This window comes from Melanotaenia boesemani, chromosome 18 (assembly GCF_017639745.1).
Source record: "Melanotaenia boesemani isolate fMelBoe1 chromosome 18, fMelBoe1.pri, whole genome shotgun sequence".
Lineage (NCBI taxonomy): Eukaryota > Metazoa > Chordata > Actinopteri > Atheriniformes > Melanotaeniidae > Melanotaenia > Melanotaenia boesemani.
In genome coordinates, this window is record NC_055699.1 from 7873383 (window position 1) to 7887178 (window position 13796).

At 38.2% G+C, this 13796-nt stretch overlaps 1 protein-coding gene across 1 annotated transcript; it reads left to right on the plus strand.

Moving 5' to 3' along the window:
• Positions 1–18: 18 nt before the first annotated feature.
• On the plus strand, positions 19–8345 carry impa2 (inositol monophosphatase 2). Its single transcript, XM_041967913.1, has 8 exons — positions 19–468; positions 831–964; positions 3214–3318; positions 3575–3620; positions 3819–3927; positions 4069–4177; positions 5004–5155; positions 7343–8345. Exons 1-8 carry the CDS (start codon positions 406–408, stop codon positions 7459–7461), a joined length of 837 nt encoding a protein of 278 aa, XP_041823847.1. The 5' UTR covers positions 19–405; the 3' UTR covers positions 7462–8345.
• The last annotated feature ends 5451 nt before the right edge of the window (positions 8346–13796 follow it).

Genomic DNA, 13796 nt, shown 5'->3' on the forward strand with positions numbered 1-13796 from the left:
TTACATTAAGGCCCGCCCATTTAAAGCTGTCAATACTGTCTTCAGTCAGATCGGAAGTGTATGGATTTAGCTTCGGGGCATTGAAAATCTCAAATACTATATCATTTTTTAAAAAAGCTGTCGTCGAAAATATTACTCCATTGCGTGAGAAAACTGTCAGTGTTATTTTTATAGCTACAGCTGTCATTTAGTTCACCGCTCTTTTATTCCTTCTCTGTCATGTTAAGCTGCATGCTAACTTGGGGAGCTAATGCATGCTATCTAACTGATGCTTTAGCTTAAGTCATTGAGTGAAAAGCTCTGCTCATTCTTGTATCCTGCACGTATTGTTACAACACGAGCTGCTGCGAATGAAAGCTTTTTCCTACAGGTTTTTTCATTAAATTTGCTACCTTCTGTATCAACATGAGTGATCCTTGGCAGGAATGTATGGACCTTTGCATAGAGGTGACAAAACAAGCTGGGAAGGTAAGGATGCACAAAAAATAACCTAAAAATTAAAGAATAAAGTTAATGCCCAAATATTTTTTATCTATTTAGCTAAGAACTGTTAGCATGCCTTAACCTTTAAGTTTCTTTACAGATTTCTTTCATTCTGGGTGTAATTTGTCAGTCAGTAAACTTCTGCATGAGGATGTGTGCATCTGTGTTGCAGTCAACACAGCAGGAACAATGAACCCATAAAGAAAACACCTTTTCATCTGTGACTAATCATTGCCAACAATATGTCACACTTAGCACATACCATTTCAAACTAATTAAAGCAGCAGATGTAGTCAGTCATCCAAATAATCCCCTTGCTGTCATTTTTGTGTTTTTTTTTTTCCCAGATGATCTGTGAGGCACTACAGAAGGACATAGCTGTCATGCAGAAGAGCTCACCGGTTGACCTGGTGACCGAGACTGACCAGAAAGTGGAGCAGCTCATTATATCGTCCATCAAGGAAAAGTACCCCACACACAGGTAGTTCGCTTCACTGGAGTATCTGGATGTGTGGGGCGACACATGATAGCGTGATCAAGTTTTGAGAGTTTTCATTCAATCTGACAAAAGTAAAGACCACGTTTTCATGATAACTTTGTTTAAAGTTCCTCTCATTTTACTTACAGTGAGAATAATAGTTAAGGATGAGTCTTTACAGCTTTATTCTTGACATTGTTCCAGAAAAAGACCTAATTTAAATAAGACACATAATCAAAAATAATATAAAACATCTTCAGTAACTTAGGGTCCTTTTTTAAGTATTGAATTCATTCAGTTATCTGGTAATATTGAGATCTAAATGCTGCTGCAAAATTTTCTCCACTGCTTTGGATAACACGTTTTAATAAGAAATTGTATTTATTTGTTTCACGATGATTTAGCTCTAAAAGGTAAATGTTCCAGGTTTGAGAAGACTGAAATTCACATTTTAAATGTTATCTAAAGGTAAATACAAATTGAAAATGTAGTCCATACACAAAATTTGTCTTTGGTACATAAATCTTTTTTCCCGAGGTGTGTTTATGTGGATGGAATATTTTCTTCATTGTAGATAGATAATGAGCTTTTATCTTGTTCGTTTACTGTCAGATTAAGTGCCATTTTCCTCCTTTGTTCCCATGGCAACAACTCAGATGGCCAAGTCTTTTTGCATGTTTACATACATGCTAGTTTGTAACAACATCAAGAAAGGGAGACTACATAAAGAGCTTTGAAGGTCACTGCTTTACAGTCCTACACAGAAACAGCTGCTAGCTTTACTGGTTTAGGATGAGACCCCTTTAGACTTCTAGTAGAGAGAATAAAGTAGTTGTTGCTGCAGATGGAAGATAATTTTTCATGCTAAGGTCTTTGAGTGTTCTGCTTTGCCTGCACATTGAGAGGAGACAGCTGTAATGAGCTCACCAGTTAGTGTTGTCAGAAAAGTTGATTGCACACCGAACTTTTTCTAGAGGTTGCACATTACAGCAAATGTCTAGAGATTGTCAAGATAAGCATTTTTTTTAAAAATAAGTAAGTATATAAAAACTTATTCAGAATGAAATGTACCCTTTCCAGTTTTTCTGGAGGAATGTTGGCCCATCCTTTTTACACTGTTACAATGCCGGCAAACCCCCACAGCGTTTCACTCAGGTTGAGGTCTGGCCTTTGAATAGACCACTGCAACACCTTGACTATTTACTTTTTCATTCTGTTGTAGATTAGCTGCTGTGTTTGGGATAATTGTTCATTTTCATGACCTCGTTTGAACCAAGCTTTAGTTGTCAGATGGCCTCACATTTCAATCTAGAACAATTAGTTCATGGTTCACTCAAAGACTGCAGGGTGTCCAGGTACAGTAAGGCCAAATACTCATCCCTCCATTACTATGTTTGGCAGTTGGTGTGAGATGTTTTTGCTGTGATGCTGTGTATTATAACCAAAAATCTCCACTTTGGTTTGTCAGTCTAAAGAACATTGTCTTAGACGTCTTGTTTTTTGTTCAGATGTGACTTTGCAAACTTAAGCTGTGCTGCCATTTTCTTTTTGGAGAGAAGAAGCTTTTTCCTGTCAGCCTCTCCAGAGAAGTCAGACTTTTTCAGTTTTTTTTTTTTTTAATTACACCATCATGAACATTTAACATGCTAACTGGGGCCTGTAGAGTATGAAGTCTGGCTCTTGGCTTTTTTTTTTTTTGCTGTTTCTCAGGCTGAACTTGCTTATGCATCTATTCTAGGGAAGATTAGCAAGTGTCTTGAATATTTTTCACTTGTAAATAACATGAGGAAAGTGTAACATCCTATATTACAGAATATTGATCACAATTGCCAGTAGCCCATAGTAGACACTGTACTGCTGGTTCCTCTCAGTTCCACCAGGCTTTCCCTAAATATATAGAGGTCAAATATTCCAGGGTTGCCAGCTGCCCGAGTGAGGAATACCACAATGAAGGTGCTGGTGTGGAAGGGTGTCTCCATTCTTTAACAACAACTTTCCCCCTCAGCATAATTAGTCTGTGTTTATTCATTGAGAGGTGGGCACAGGTGATCTAATGCAGCAGGGTCCCCCAGAATAAACATTGGGGGGTAAAAGGGATTTTTCTACTGAGGTGTATATAGCAACCAAAACTGCTGAATTTTAGAGCAGCACCAGGTCAACTCTGTTCACTTTGATCAGTCTAACTCAGCAGTGTTATAATCCGTCAAAAGTACCATTTCTTTATCTTTTTCCCCCTGTACTTTATTTCAAAGCTTCATAGGTGAGGAGTCAGTAGCAGCAGGAGCCCCCAGTGTTCTAACCAACAATCCCACATGGATCATCGACCCCATCGATGGTACCACAAACTTTGTTCACAGGTACTGCTTTTATGCATGATTATATATTAAGAATCTCTGAGAAGCCTGTCGTTGCACTGGATTTGTTTTTTATCTTTGTCCCTTTTTAACTATTTTTATCTTTTAATTAGCTTCCCTCTTGAATTGTCCTCTCTGTCAGGGATAATTAGGCAACCCATATGAAACTGAACTGATAATAGAAACCGATTCCTCTGAGTTTGGATCTAAAGGGATTTCATTAAATGGATGTTTTATATTGTACATTTCTGTTGGGCAGGTTTCCCTTTGTGTCCGTATCAATCGGTTTTGCGGTGAACAAAGAGGTAGGCTTTAATGTATGCAAATATGTTTTTTCTGCTGTGATTTCTCAATTATAAGAGACATTAACCCAGTTGTAGCCTCATGAATTTATAAATGGCAGTGCAGTAAATTTTTCCTCTTATACAGCTGCTGTTCTATTTTTAACTCTCCGCCCACCCCGCATAAATTACTGTGTTTTCTGTGCTGCTTCTCCATCCCAGATAGAGTTTGGGATTGTCTACAGCTGCATTGAGGACAAAATGTACACCGCACGAAAAGGAAAGGGAGCGTTCTGCAATGGAGCCCCGATCAAAGTGTCTGGACAAGAAGGTGAATACTCATAATCATGCAAGCTGTTAAGAGTTGCATTTATAAATAAGTCCAGCAGGTGGAGCTAAAATCCTTTGCTTGTATTAACTTCCTCAGAATTTGTTTGTTCAAGAAAAGATGATTTTATTTTTGTTTCTACAGATATTACCCAATCTATGGTGCTGACAGAAATGGGTTTCAAGAACAATCCTGAGCACTTTAAAACAATGTTGGCCAACATCAAGACCATCCTTGCCATCCCTGTTCATGGGTAAATGCAAGTTTACTGTGTGAACAAGCTGATGGTGACTGGATTTAAGTGGTTTTACTGCTGGTATAATTTTTGATAGTCTTACAGCAACACTGTAAAATATAATTGCACCACAGTGGGTCTTTTCCTTTTAACAACTTCAGTAATAGTCCAGCAGAGGAGGGTCCAACAGCAGACCTCATTCTTTAGGCTCTTTCTCTTTAAGCCAATCACATTTGAGCATGAGTTGGTGGAAAAGTGGTGGAAAATTGAAGTTTTTTTGCACTTCACTTACTTTGTGATGCAGTCTGTCTATTTTGTCGACACATTTTACATTGGATTTATATTTCTAGTCTGTAATACATTTAATCTTATTCATATGGCAAACATTATTTATTTCTGCTCAAATCCAATTAACCCAAAGCTCAAGGCCTGAGAAGTGAGATCTAGTTTGACCATGTTGGTTTATTGTAGCTGCAGCTTCTTATTTAGCTACAGCCTTAAAAAAAATGTAAAAATGCTGGTTAACTAGCCACTGATATTTTGTTCTCACTTAACTCTGACCTTATATAACATTTCCTGTGGCCTCTCTTAACATTTAAGGCTTTGTGGTCTTCATCCTATGACAGTAGGAGAAAAAGTAAGAAGCGGATCAGTGACAAAGATACAAAGAGTGACAGTAATTTAAATCACTACCAAATTGTTGGACTCTTTAATCTTTAAAACTTCTTTATTGCTAACAAAATAATAAGAATGTGAGTGAAAATGATGTCGGATGTCTGGAAAATATGCAAACTCTTTCCAAAGCTGCTGGAAGCTTGAACAAACATCAGATTTCCATCCACAGAATCCGCTCTCCTGGCAGCGCAGCTGTCAACATGTGCCTGGTAGCGTGCGGCTCAGCTGACGCTTACTACCACATGGGCATCCACTGCTGGGATATGGCCGGAGGGGCGGCGGTTGTTACTGAAGCTGGAGGAGTCATCATGGACATCTCAGGTGGGTTACTAAGAAAACAAGAGCTCTTCAAACGACACCTCCGTTGAACTTTTCAAAGGCTGCTGAGTCACCGGCTGAAATGAAGCAGGGAAGGATTGCTGGAGGAGATTGCTGTACGAAACAAAGCAGCGAGAACCGGCTGCTGCTCTCTCAGTAGAAGCGCAGCTGAAGTTATTGTAAATTAATTATTTATTGTTACCAGTAGTTCTCAGTATTGGTTTTTATCCTTCTTTCTGCTCATAAATGGCCGTGAAACTGAAAAAAGGAAAGGGCAGCTGATGTCTTTGTGCTCTGAGCAGATAATTGTGATCTTAAATTTGGGCCACAGTGCTGCCGACACACCATTTATCCTCATATTTGGTATGCTAAGAAAGAATTAGGAGTAAGAAGAGTAGCAGAGAGCTCAGCGTGCTCCTTATTTGGATGATAAATGAAGAAACAAAAATGGTATCTTGTAAAGTATGAAATGTATTGAATGTTCATGATCTTGCAAATGAATCTACCATGCCTCTACCATCTGCATTTACTTTATGCTTTTGAATTCAATCTGCTTGTCAGGACCTTAGTACAACTTCTTGTGCAAACAATCATCTTAGAGTGAGTGCACACCAATTGTTCTTATTGAGTGGTGTAATAAGAGTTTAATGGAGGAGAAAATTTCCACTGGCTCATAAAGTATGCACCGGTATGCGTTGGGTAATGGTGTAGATAGTGTTTGACTTCAGAGTCAATAAGATACAGCAGTCACCTTCACATTGCTTCTCTGTGGTCTAATTGTGCAAAATCAACGAATTATAACATTACAGAATGTTTTCTAAATCAAACACTAAACTCCATAAGCTGATATGAATGGTTATGGTTAGGGCTGCAACGACAACGAATTTACCCGTCAACTATTGTCAGATAAAAAAATAAAAAAAAAATACAGAGTGCGACATCATGAGAAATTGCACATGCACAATAAAGTCGGCCAGGGGAAAAATATGGCTGCCGACCAGGGAATAAAATGGCAGCAGAGGATGTCAGAAGTCTGAAACTTCACGTTAAACTTACAAAATAAATACATGTGAGATTTGTAAATCGGACCTTGCGTATCACGGAAGTACGTCTGCAATGCTCGAACATTTAAAGACGAGGCACGTCGGACTAACTTAACAATCTTATGCAAGATTTCAAAGCTGAAAGTGAAATAAGATCCATTTATAATAATCAGGAGATACATAATCCGATTGGTCGACTAGTCGTTTTAATAGTCGGTAACTAATCGACCATCAGAATAGTCATTAGTTGCAGCCCTAGTTATGATCATGTTCTGAAACCTGTGGCAATCCCTTGATCCATGGGTTGTAGCTGGGTACAACCTGCAGGAACTTTGGACAGGGTATGCTGCAACATTATAAAGGAACGGACCGAAGCAAGCTTAATGCTGCCATCACAGAGTAGTCATGTGACATAAGATAAGTAGGGAAATTAAATGTGGTCTGCAGTTCACATACATCAAATCACACTCACTTTCTTACAAAGAAAAAAACTGTAGAGCTACTAAAAAACACCAGCAGCACGGGTTAATAAAAACCAAGAGACTTAAAATTGTGCCTGCCGGTAATCTGGTAGTATCCCCTTGCATGTTTAACTGAAGCTTGTTCTGGTGATACCACTAACCTGGCACTAATGTTCCTTCTCTTCACCCTTCCTGATGCATGCCATTATTGCAGTACCATGAGAGAATGTCTGCATGTGACATGTATTGGAGTTGTATTGGAAGTCAGTGGTGTAAAGGGTGAAGAGGAGGGTCAGAGCATAGTCCCCTGTGAGGTTCCTGTACTGATAACCACAGTGGAAAACACAGTTTTCTCACCTCTACACATCCATGTCTATCAGCTTCTGGAAAAAAGAGCATCATAACTGCACAGCCCCCCCACATCCAGGTAGGACAGGACACAGGGGAGGACATATAGAAGACAACATCATCATCGTCATCATGGGGTATATCCCTCTGTAGCGTGGAAGTAGCCATAGCTGTTGCTGGAGGTGAGGTTGCAGCAAATGTATTTGGACTGCTCTACAAGAACAGCACCAGCTCTGGAAACTTCCTCTAAAGCCTGGTCTTCTTGCTCCTAAATTGTTTGTTTAACTAAATGCAAAGACAGAAAGATGTTCTCATTATTGTTTTTCTGCTTTAACCAGGTGGACCATTTGATCTGATGTCTCGCAGGCTGATCGTAGCCAGCAGCAGGGCGATAGCTGAGCGCATTGCCAAAGGGATAGCAGAGTTTGATGTCGGCAGGGACGACACAGACAGCTAGTAAACGTCGCTGCTTTTCTCTGCTTCCTCAAGTCACGTGACCACCCTTAGCTGTTTTCTTCCCAACAGGTCTCACGTCCATTTTTGCCTTAAGAACTAAAAAAGTTGCAATTACAACTGAGGAACAATGAACAAGCTTGTTAAATATTAATGTTTTAAGTCTTCTTTTTAAGTGTATTTCAGCGCTCTGACATTTCGATCCTTTTGTGTTGTACCATGTTTGATTAGATGAGGTTTTACTCTGTTGTTTTGAATCACTCAGCCATTTATTTACTTTTTACTAAAGGAACAAGATAAAGTAGTCTCACTGATAAAATACCTCAAGGCAGCACTGAAGATTGTAATTTTAAATTAAGCAGTTTTAAAAACAATGTAATTGTGGAAAATAATTAGTACTGTACATGGTGATTAATGCAAGTATATGTTCACCAGTTAATGAGTACATAGAAGTACTGTGCTGCATAACAGCTTCTTTTCAAATCTTAAATAAAATATAAAGATGTTGGGGAAAGGATAAAAAAAAGTGTCAAGGATGCATGTTTGATGTGTTATTTTAAGTGTGTAATAAAGAAAACAGTTAAAAACTACTATAAATATCCTTTTTACTCCTGGCCTGTCATTGTTTTTGCATAGATAAAAGCATGCAACTGCAGCCCTGAAGAGACGAATGTTGGCATGCATGCTCACGTTATTGTCATAAACTGGATACATAATAGGTTATTGGCAGCATAACTGAACTCGGAGTTTGAATGTTTCTGCAGGAAATATGCTGAGGGAGCAAATTGCAGGCTCCATAACTAAATATGGGGATTCAGTGTCATGAGTCTTCCCTGCCGAAATATGTAAATGAGCCATAAAAAGGGAAAAAAATTTAAATAGCACAATAAAATCTGTCAAGACGCCTCTTGTCTTGTGTTGCTTCATTCAGACATGCTTGTAAATTCTGCTCTGCTGCAAGAAAACAAAAGGCTGCTGTGCCTTCTTATGTCAGTTTCAACTATTGTGGCAAATTTCTAAATTCCTCATATCTTCCCAGAGGCCTGAATCCACGATGTGTTACTTTGACCTAGAAAAGATATATCTACTAACTAAAAGGATGAACAAGAAAAGTGTCTCTTGTGGCAAACAGGGAACCAAATAAACAGAAAACACTGAAATGCTAGTGGGAAAAAACCCTGCTGTTGTGATTTAGTAAAGATAAAAGCTATTACACCATGTGGAATGCTCTGCTGCATTTCCCTGCCCTTTCAGTCGGCGCTGCAGTCGCCTCCCGTGCACAGCGGCCGTCTGACATCCCATCTCAGGCTTGAATGTACTATGAAGCAACCCAGTCTTCTTCCTTTTGGACTTTTATAAAAGTTTGTTTTTTTCTGATGACCACAAAATTGATTTAAAACACTTTAAATTTCAATGTTGTTGCAGAAATTAGCGATGCACGTCTGTCTGCAGCAGGGAGTGCAGAGAGTTTAGTTCACTTCCATTTTTGTCAGTGGGTCTGCAACAAAATCCTTCCAGTTTCCTGGATATTTAAATTTTAATGTTCTTTCATTGTGAACAGAGTCATTAATGACACAGCTAACTCTGTCCTCATATTCCAACTTTGTGACTTGACTTTTAGCGAGAGGTGTCAACCATTGTTTTTTTGCAGAGACTCTGGTTTCCTGCGACATACCAAAAATGTGCTCCTGGAGAATGCAGACTCCAAAACTACTAACAGAAGAAAATCTTCTTTTTGTACCGTTTCGTGCCTTTCTTTGCTCTGCTTATTGTCAAGTTGTCTCATCAGGTGTGTTAGCAATGTCAGGTAGTGATAAATACCCAAAGAATAATTAGTTGATGTGTATTTAAATTTGAATTCAGGATCCTCAGAGGCTGTTAGTGAAATGTCTGCACAGCCATTTTACTGGCTGGCAAAGGAATTAGCTATTTGTTAGGTTTGTTAGGGTACAGTAGCTGTAAAATGGGATCATTTGATCAAAGGTCATTTAGACACCCCAGATTACATTTTATAAGTGTAATTGGATTAGTTACATGTTCCGCTGTAGTTTATTTTCCATTTTAATTAATTCTCTGCATTACACTGAGAAAAATCTAGTGGGCAAACCTGCAGATGTCGATCCCTGCATTGTACTGGTATGTATGTGTGTATGGTCAGTTGTCAAATTTTGGGAATTTTAATACTAATTCAATAATTGTAATTCCTGCTTGTGCTCTTTGAGTAATCGGGAACAGCAAGCAGTAACAAAAGCACATAAAATGGGTTGAAAAATATGTCTGTGGTACACCTGTATCTGTTAGCACTGCTTTTGTTGGAAGGATTTTTTTCTGACTTGCCATAAATGCTGGAAGTACAGTACAATTGAACTTTCGAGCTAAGTGAAAATATTCTTAAAACAAACAAAAATAAATAAATGTATGGGGGTATTTTTCTATCTTTAATCAAGAGCATTATTGTTTGCTTTGAGAACAAGATTTCTGGTTTGTCATGCAAAATAAAAATAGAGCCAAACTTCCAGGACAGGAAGCAACTTTATCTGAGTTGTGACACAAATGACAACAAAGATCTGGGACTGGATTGAGGAAACCAGGGACTATTTATACAGAGAACTAATGATAAACAAAGGGCAGATGTGGTATTGGGCTAACTGAATCAAGATTTGTGAGCAGTGAGCAAAACTACACTGCTAAATAGTTGCAACATCCATTAGGATACTCATGCTAGTTAGAACACAGCTCATAACTGTGAGTTGACTTTTTGTGATAGATTTACGTCTTGAGCATGTGCACTTTCAGTCGCTTTTGTTTGGATGATAGGACAAGTAATGTAAGTCCATTTAGCAGAACCCTGTAGTAATACTGGCAGGTTGTTAACAGACACCCTGCAGCTCTCCATCGGAAGAATTCCCACTTGCCGCAATAAACCATTGGCCTGAAGCTTTCCTCAGTGCTACTGTACTGAGCGAGCAAATTGGAGGCCACCTCCCTGCTGGTCTACACGTCCTAATTACCTCATGTAGAACCATGCAGATCTTTACTTCAGTAACTGTGGATTTTATTTTTGGTTTGACTCACCAATTTAAAGTATATGCATTTAAAAGAATGGGTCAAATTTATAGTTGGAGTCCTACAGTTTCTGTCACATATTTTATATTTATCTTTGCAGTGACCACCCACTGATCACTACTGACTGCCAACTCTTGTTATGCTGTAGTCATGTTGTCATTTTGTTTACTTTACTTGTTTGCAACCACATTTTTGAAGTACCAAAGTGATTAAACTTGAAGTTTAAAAACTTTTAAAACTTTCTAAAAGGTATTTAGAAATCTGACTACAATTTTAAATGTTCATAACTACACTCAAATAGGCTCATGTTTATTTTACTTATATACTTATCTTTAAACCTTACATAGCCTTATAGTAGGGCTATAAGATGGTCAGGGTCAGTTTTGACCAGGACCAAAAAATTTCTTCAAAGTAGGTGTCTGGGTCAAACTTTAAACTGCAGATCTATTTAGAATGTCTAAATAGCTTTTGTCACTTTAGTAAATGCACAATTTATCCTTAATAAATGGTATGAACTTTCTCGAACTGTTAGAATATACAGTATAACCAATTTCATCATGAACGTTGTCTTAATAGCTAATTTTTTCAAAGATTTTCTTGGCTCTACTGGCCTTTATTATACAGTTAGTGGACCGAAAAGGGGGTCAGAGAGAGAGAGAGGTTTGGACATGCAGCAAAAAGCCAACTTGTGGAAGAGCTGTAGCCTTTGTACATGAACTGGCTGTTCAACCAGCTGACCTAAACACCACCCCTCTATTATTAATATTAATTCAACATTTATCACTTAGAAGCCAAAACAAATAATAAAATGTTTATTATGAGCTAGTCTGTCCAGGTTTTGAACAACAGAAGTTACATCTCCTTCTTTTTGGACCCTTGTGTTGATTTCTTGTGTTTTTATTTTTATTTATTTATTTAAACATCTGCTTTGCTGCCTGCTTCCTACCATCAGTCATCTTCATCATAGGGGCTGTAAATCAGAGTTTTCTTCCATACTGTCTACCTACTCAGACACACTCTACTCCAAATTGCTATCAACCTCCTCCTCTCGGAAGATCAAAACTGGGGTTTGTTGCACATTACAGAAATACCATTCATATAACTTTATAATGTTAACCCCCCCACCATCATCCTTCCAACTCAAACAGTTTCAAATTTGTTAATTTTATTATTATTATATTATATAACAGATGCAGATATTGTGCCTGTGTCATGGCACCGTTTGACTTTTGCATGACGTCTGTTCCCTTTGTGCACCACTCATATGCTGTTTCATTATTTTAATATTTCCAGATAATCATCATGCCTCTTGAAAGACCAGCCGGCTTGTCTCTGTTTGCACACCGACAGTTCTTATGTGAGTGTCCAGGTGAACTCTGTCACTGTCTGCTCCATAAAAAAATAAATAATAGAAAAAATACACAAAAACATACTGTTTCACAGTTTCAGGATTCCCCTAAAACCTTCATCATCCTTGATGTGCCCCACATTGGCAGGTCTAAAATCCATCTAAATAGAAACAGATCAAATATGTTCCAAAACAGACTTAATGTCCAAATATTTGTAGCACTAATACAAAAATAAACAATTAGGATTTTTTTTTTCATTACTATGTTTTTTAATTTAGAAAACGTCAAATTTTCAGGCCAAAATAATGATATTTTGGGTAATATTACTGCTGTCATATATGACAAAACAGGTCAAATTTGAACAGTAAGTAAGGGTTAATGGAGGAGTCTGATCAGGCCACTGTTGCTAACTAATCAGAATAGACTGGGCCTTTAAGGAAGGAGGGCAACCTCTTTGACTCTGTTTGTTATATAGAATATGTAAATATTAAAAGGCACACTAGACTGTAAGGGTTAGTTGATGGGAATTTTAAGATTACCACTTAAAACCTTAACATGACTTACATCAACTTGCAGATTACCATGTTTCTTCAATAGTTCTTGGCCATAAACAAACACCAGTAAAAAGATGCAAACTTCATAGCTATCTGTAATATAATAGGCATCAGGCCACTTTAGTGTATTTATAATAAATTTATCAAATTTTACAATGCCAGATTTTTGCAAAGGGGCTGTTTGATTATTTCACTTGGGTTTTCTTTGCTTTTCTGTCCTTTAATCACATCAGGTTCAAGCAAAAGGCTTCTTATGAAGGATTTCTATCTAGTAAAAAGCTGAAGAACTTAAGTTTGACACGATTACAGGAAATGTTTAGTTTATAATTAGAGTTTAGTTTGCATTTAGCACCGTGCCTGAACAAAGCCTCACAAATTGCCATTAAAACAAGGACCCTCATATTTAAATTACTTAAAAAGAGGCTTGTTGGCTAGAAATGCCCTCATCTTCCCAACTGAACCACTGACCTTCAGCAACTTCAACATCACAGCGGTTCTCAATTATAGCTGTGATCCCTGGTACCAAAACAACCAAAACATCCGTCATCTTGGATAAATTATTCATAACGGAGCTGCCAGGGAGACAGCGGGACTGATGCATTTGTTTTGCCTGTCCTCTAGCTTCCCTCTGCATGTCTCTCAACATTTCTCAAAGCATTTTACATTTGGTGCACAACAGGAACAACAAGGTGACAACTGTTCTTCCAAATGCTCCCAGTCAAACACAACTTACATCACAGTTACACACAGTGATCTGAGACCTGGGGGATATTCCACGAAGCTGGATTAAAGGAAAGCTGGACTTATCTTGATAAGTCTGGCTCATTTAAGAGCGAGTTCGATTCCATCAACGTGCCCGCTGAGTAACCATGGTAACTTATGCACCAGAACTAGCCTGCTCGGGGGCAGGCTAATGTTCAAGCATAGCTGAGCTGTGTGTCAAAGGTCTGATACATACCCCCTAAAGAAAGTTCCACCTGGTAGAATGCTGCACTCCCACCCCTCATTCTTGTATAAAAGTAAAAAACAAATAAACAAACACTTATATCATTACTTTGACTGTCTTGAATAATCAGTAAAAAAGTGTTAGTGCCAATGTAACTAAAGAAAGGCAACTATAAACGTACTGAACATGAAGTTAAATGAAAAAGAACGTTTTCACAAACACCCAACCTCCAGTGCCTCTGGTTGGCTAACAGTAAAACCTGGATCAGCTGAGGCCTGTCCATACAGGCCTAGGCTATTTAAAGAGCGAGATAGAGAAAAAAAAGCTAATCTAAAGAAATAGACAGAGAAAGATATAAATAGCTACAGGATTCTTTTTTGGTTACCATGGCTTGGCCTTTTATTGATGACCCTGCAGAGCGCGC

What these genes read in the sequence shown, in the direction of transcription:
- impa2 (XM_041967913.1), top strand. Translation starts at nt 406, where the DNA reads ATGAGTGATCCTTGGCAGGAATGTATGGACCTTTGCATAGAGGTGACA. An exon ending in CAAAGTGTCTGGACAAGAAG is followed by an intron (nt 3,928 to 4,068) that starts GTGAATACTCAT and finishes TTGTTTCTACAG; the next exon opens with ATATTACCCAATCTATGGTG. An exon ending in AGTCATCATGGACATCTCAG is followed by an intron (nt 5,156 to 7,342) that starts GTGGGTTACTAA and finishes TGCTTTAACCAG; the next exon opens with GTGGACCATTTGATCTGATG.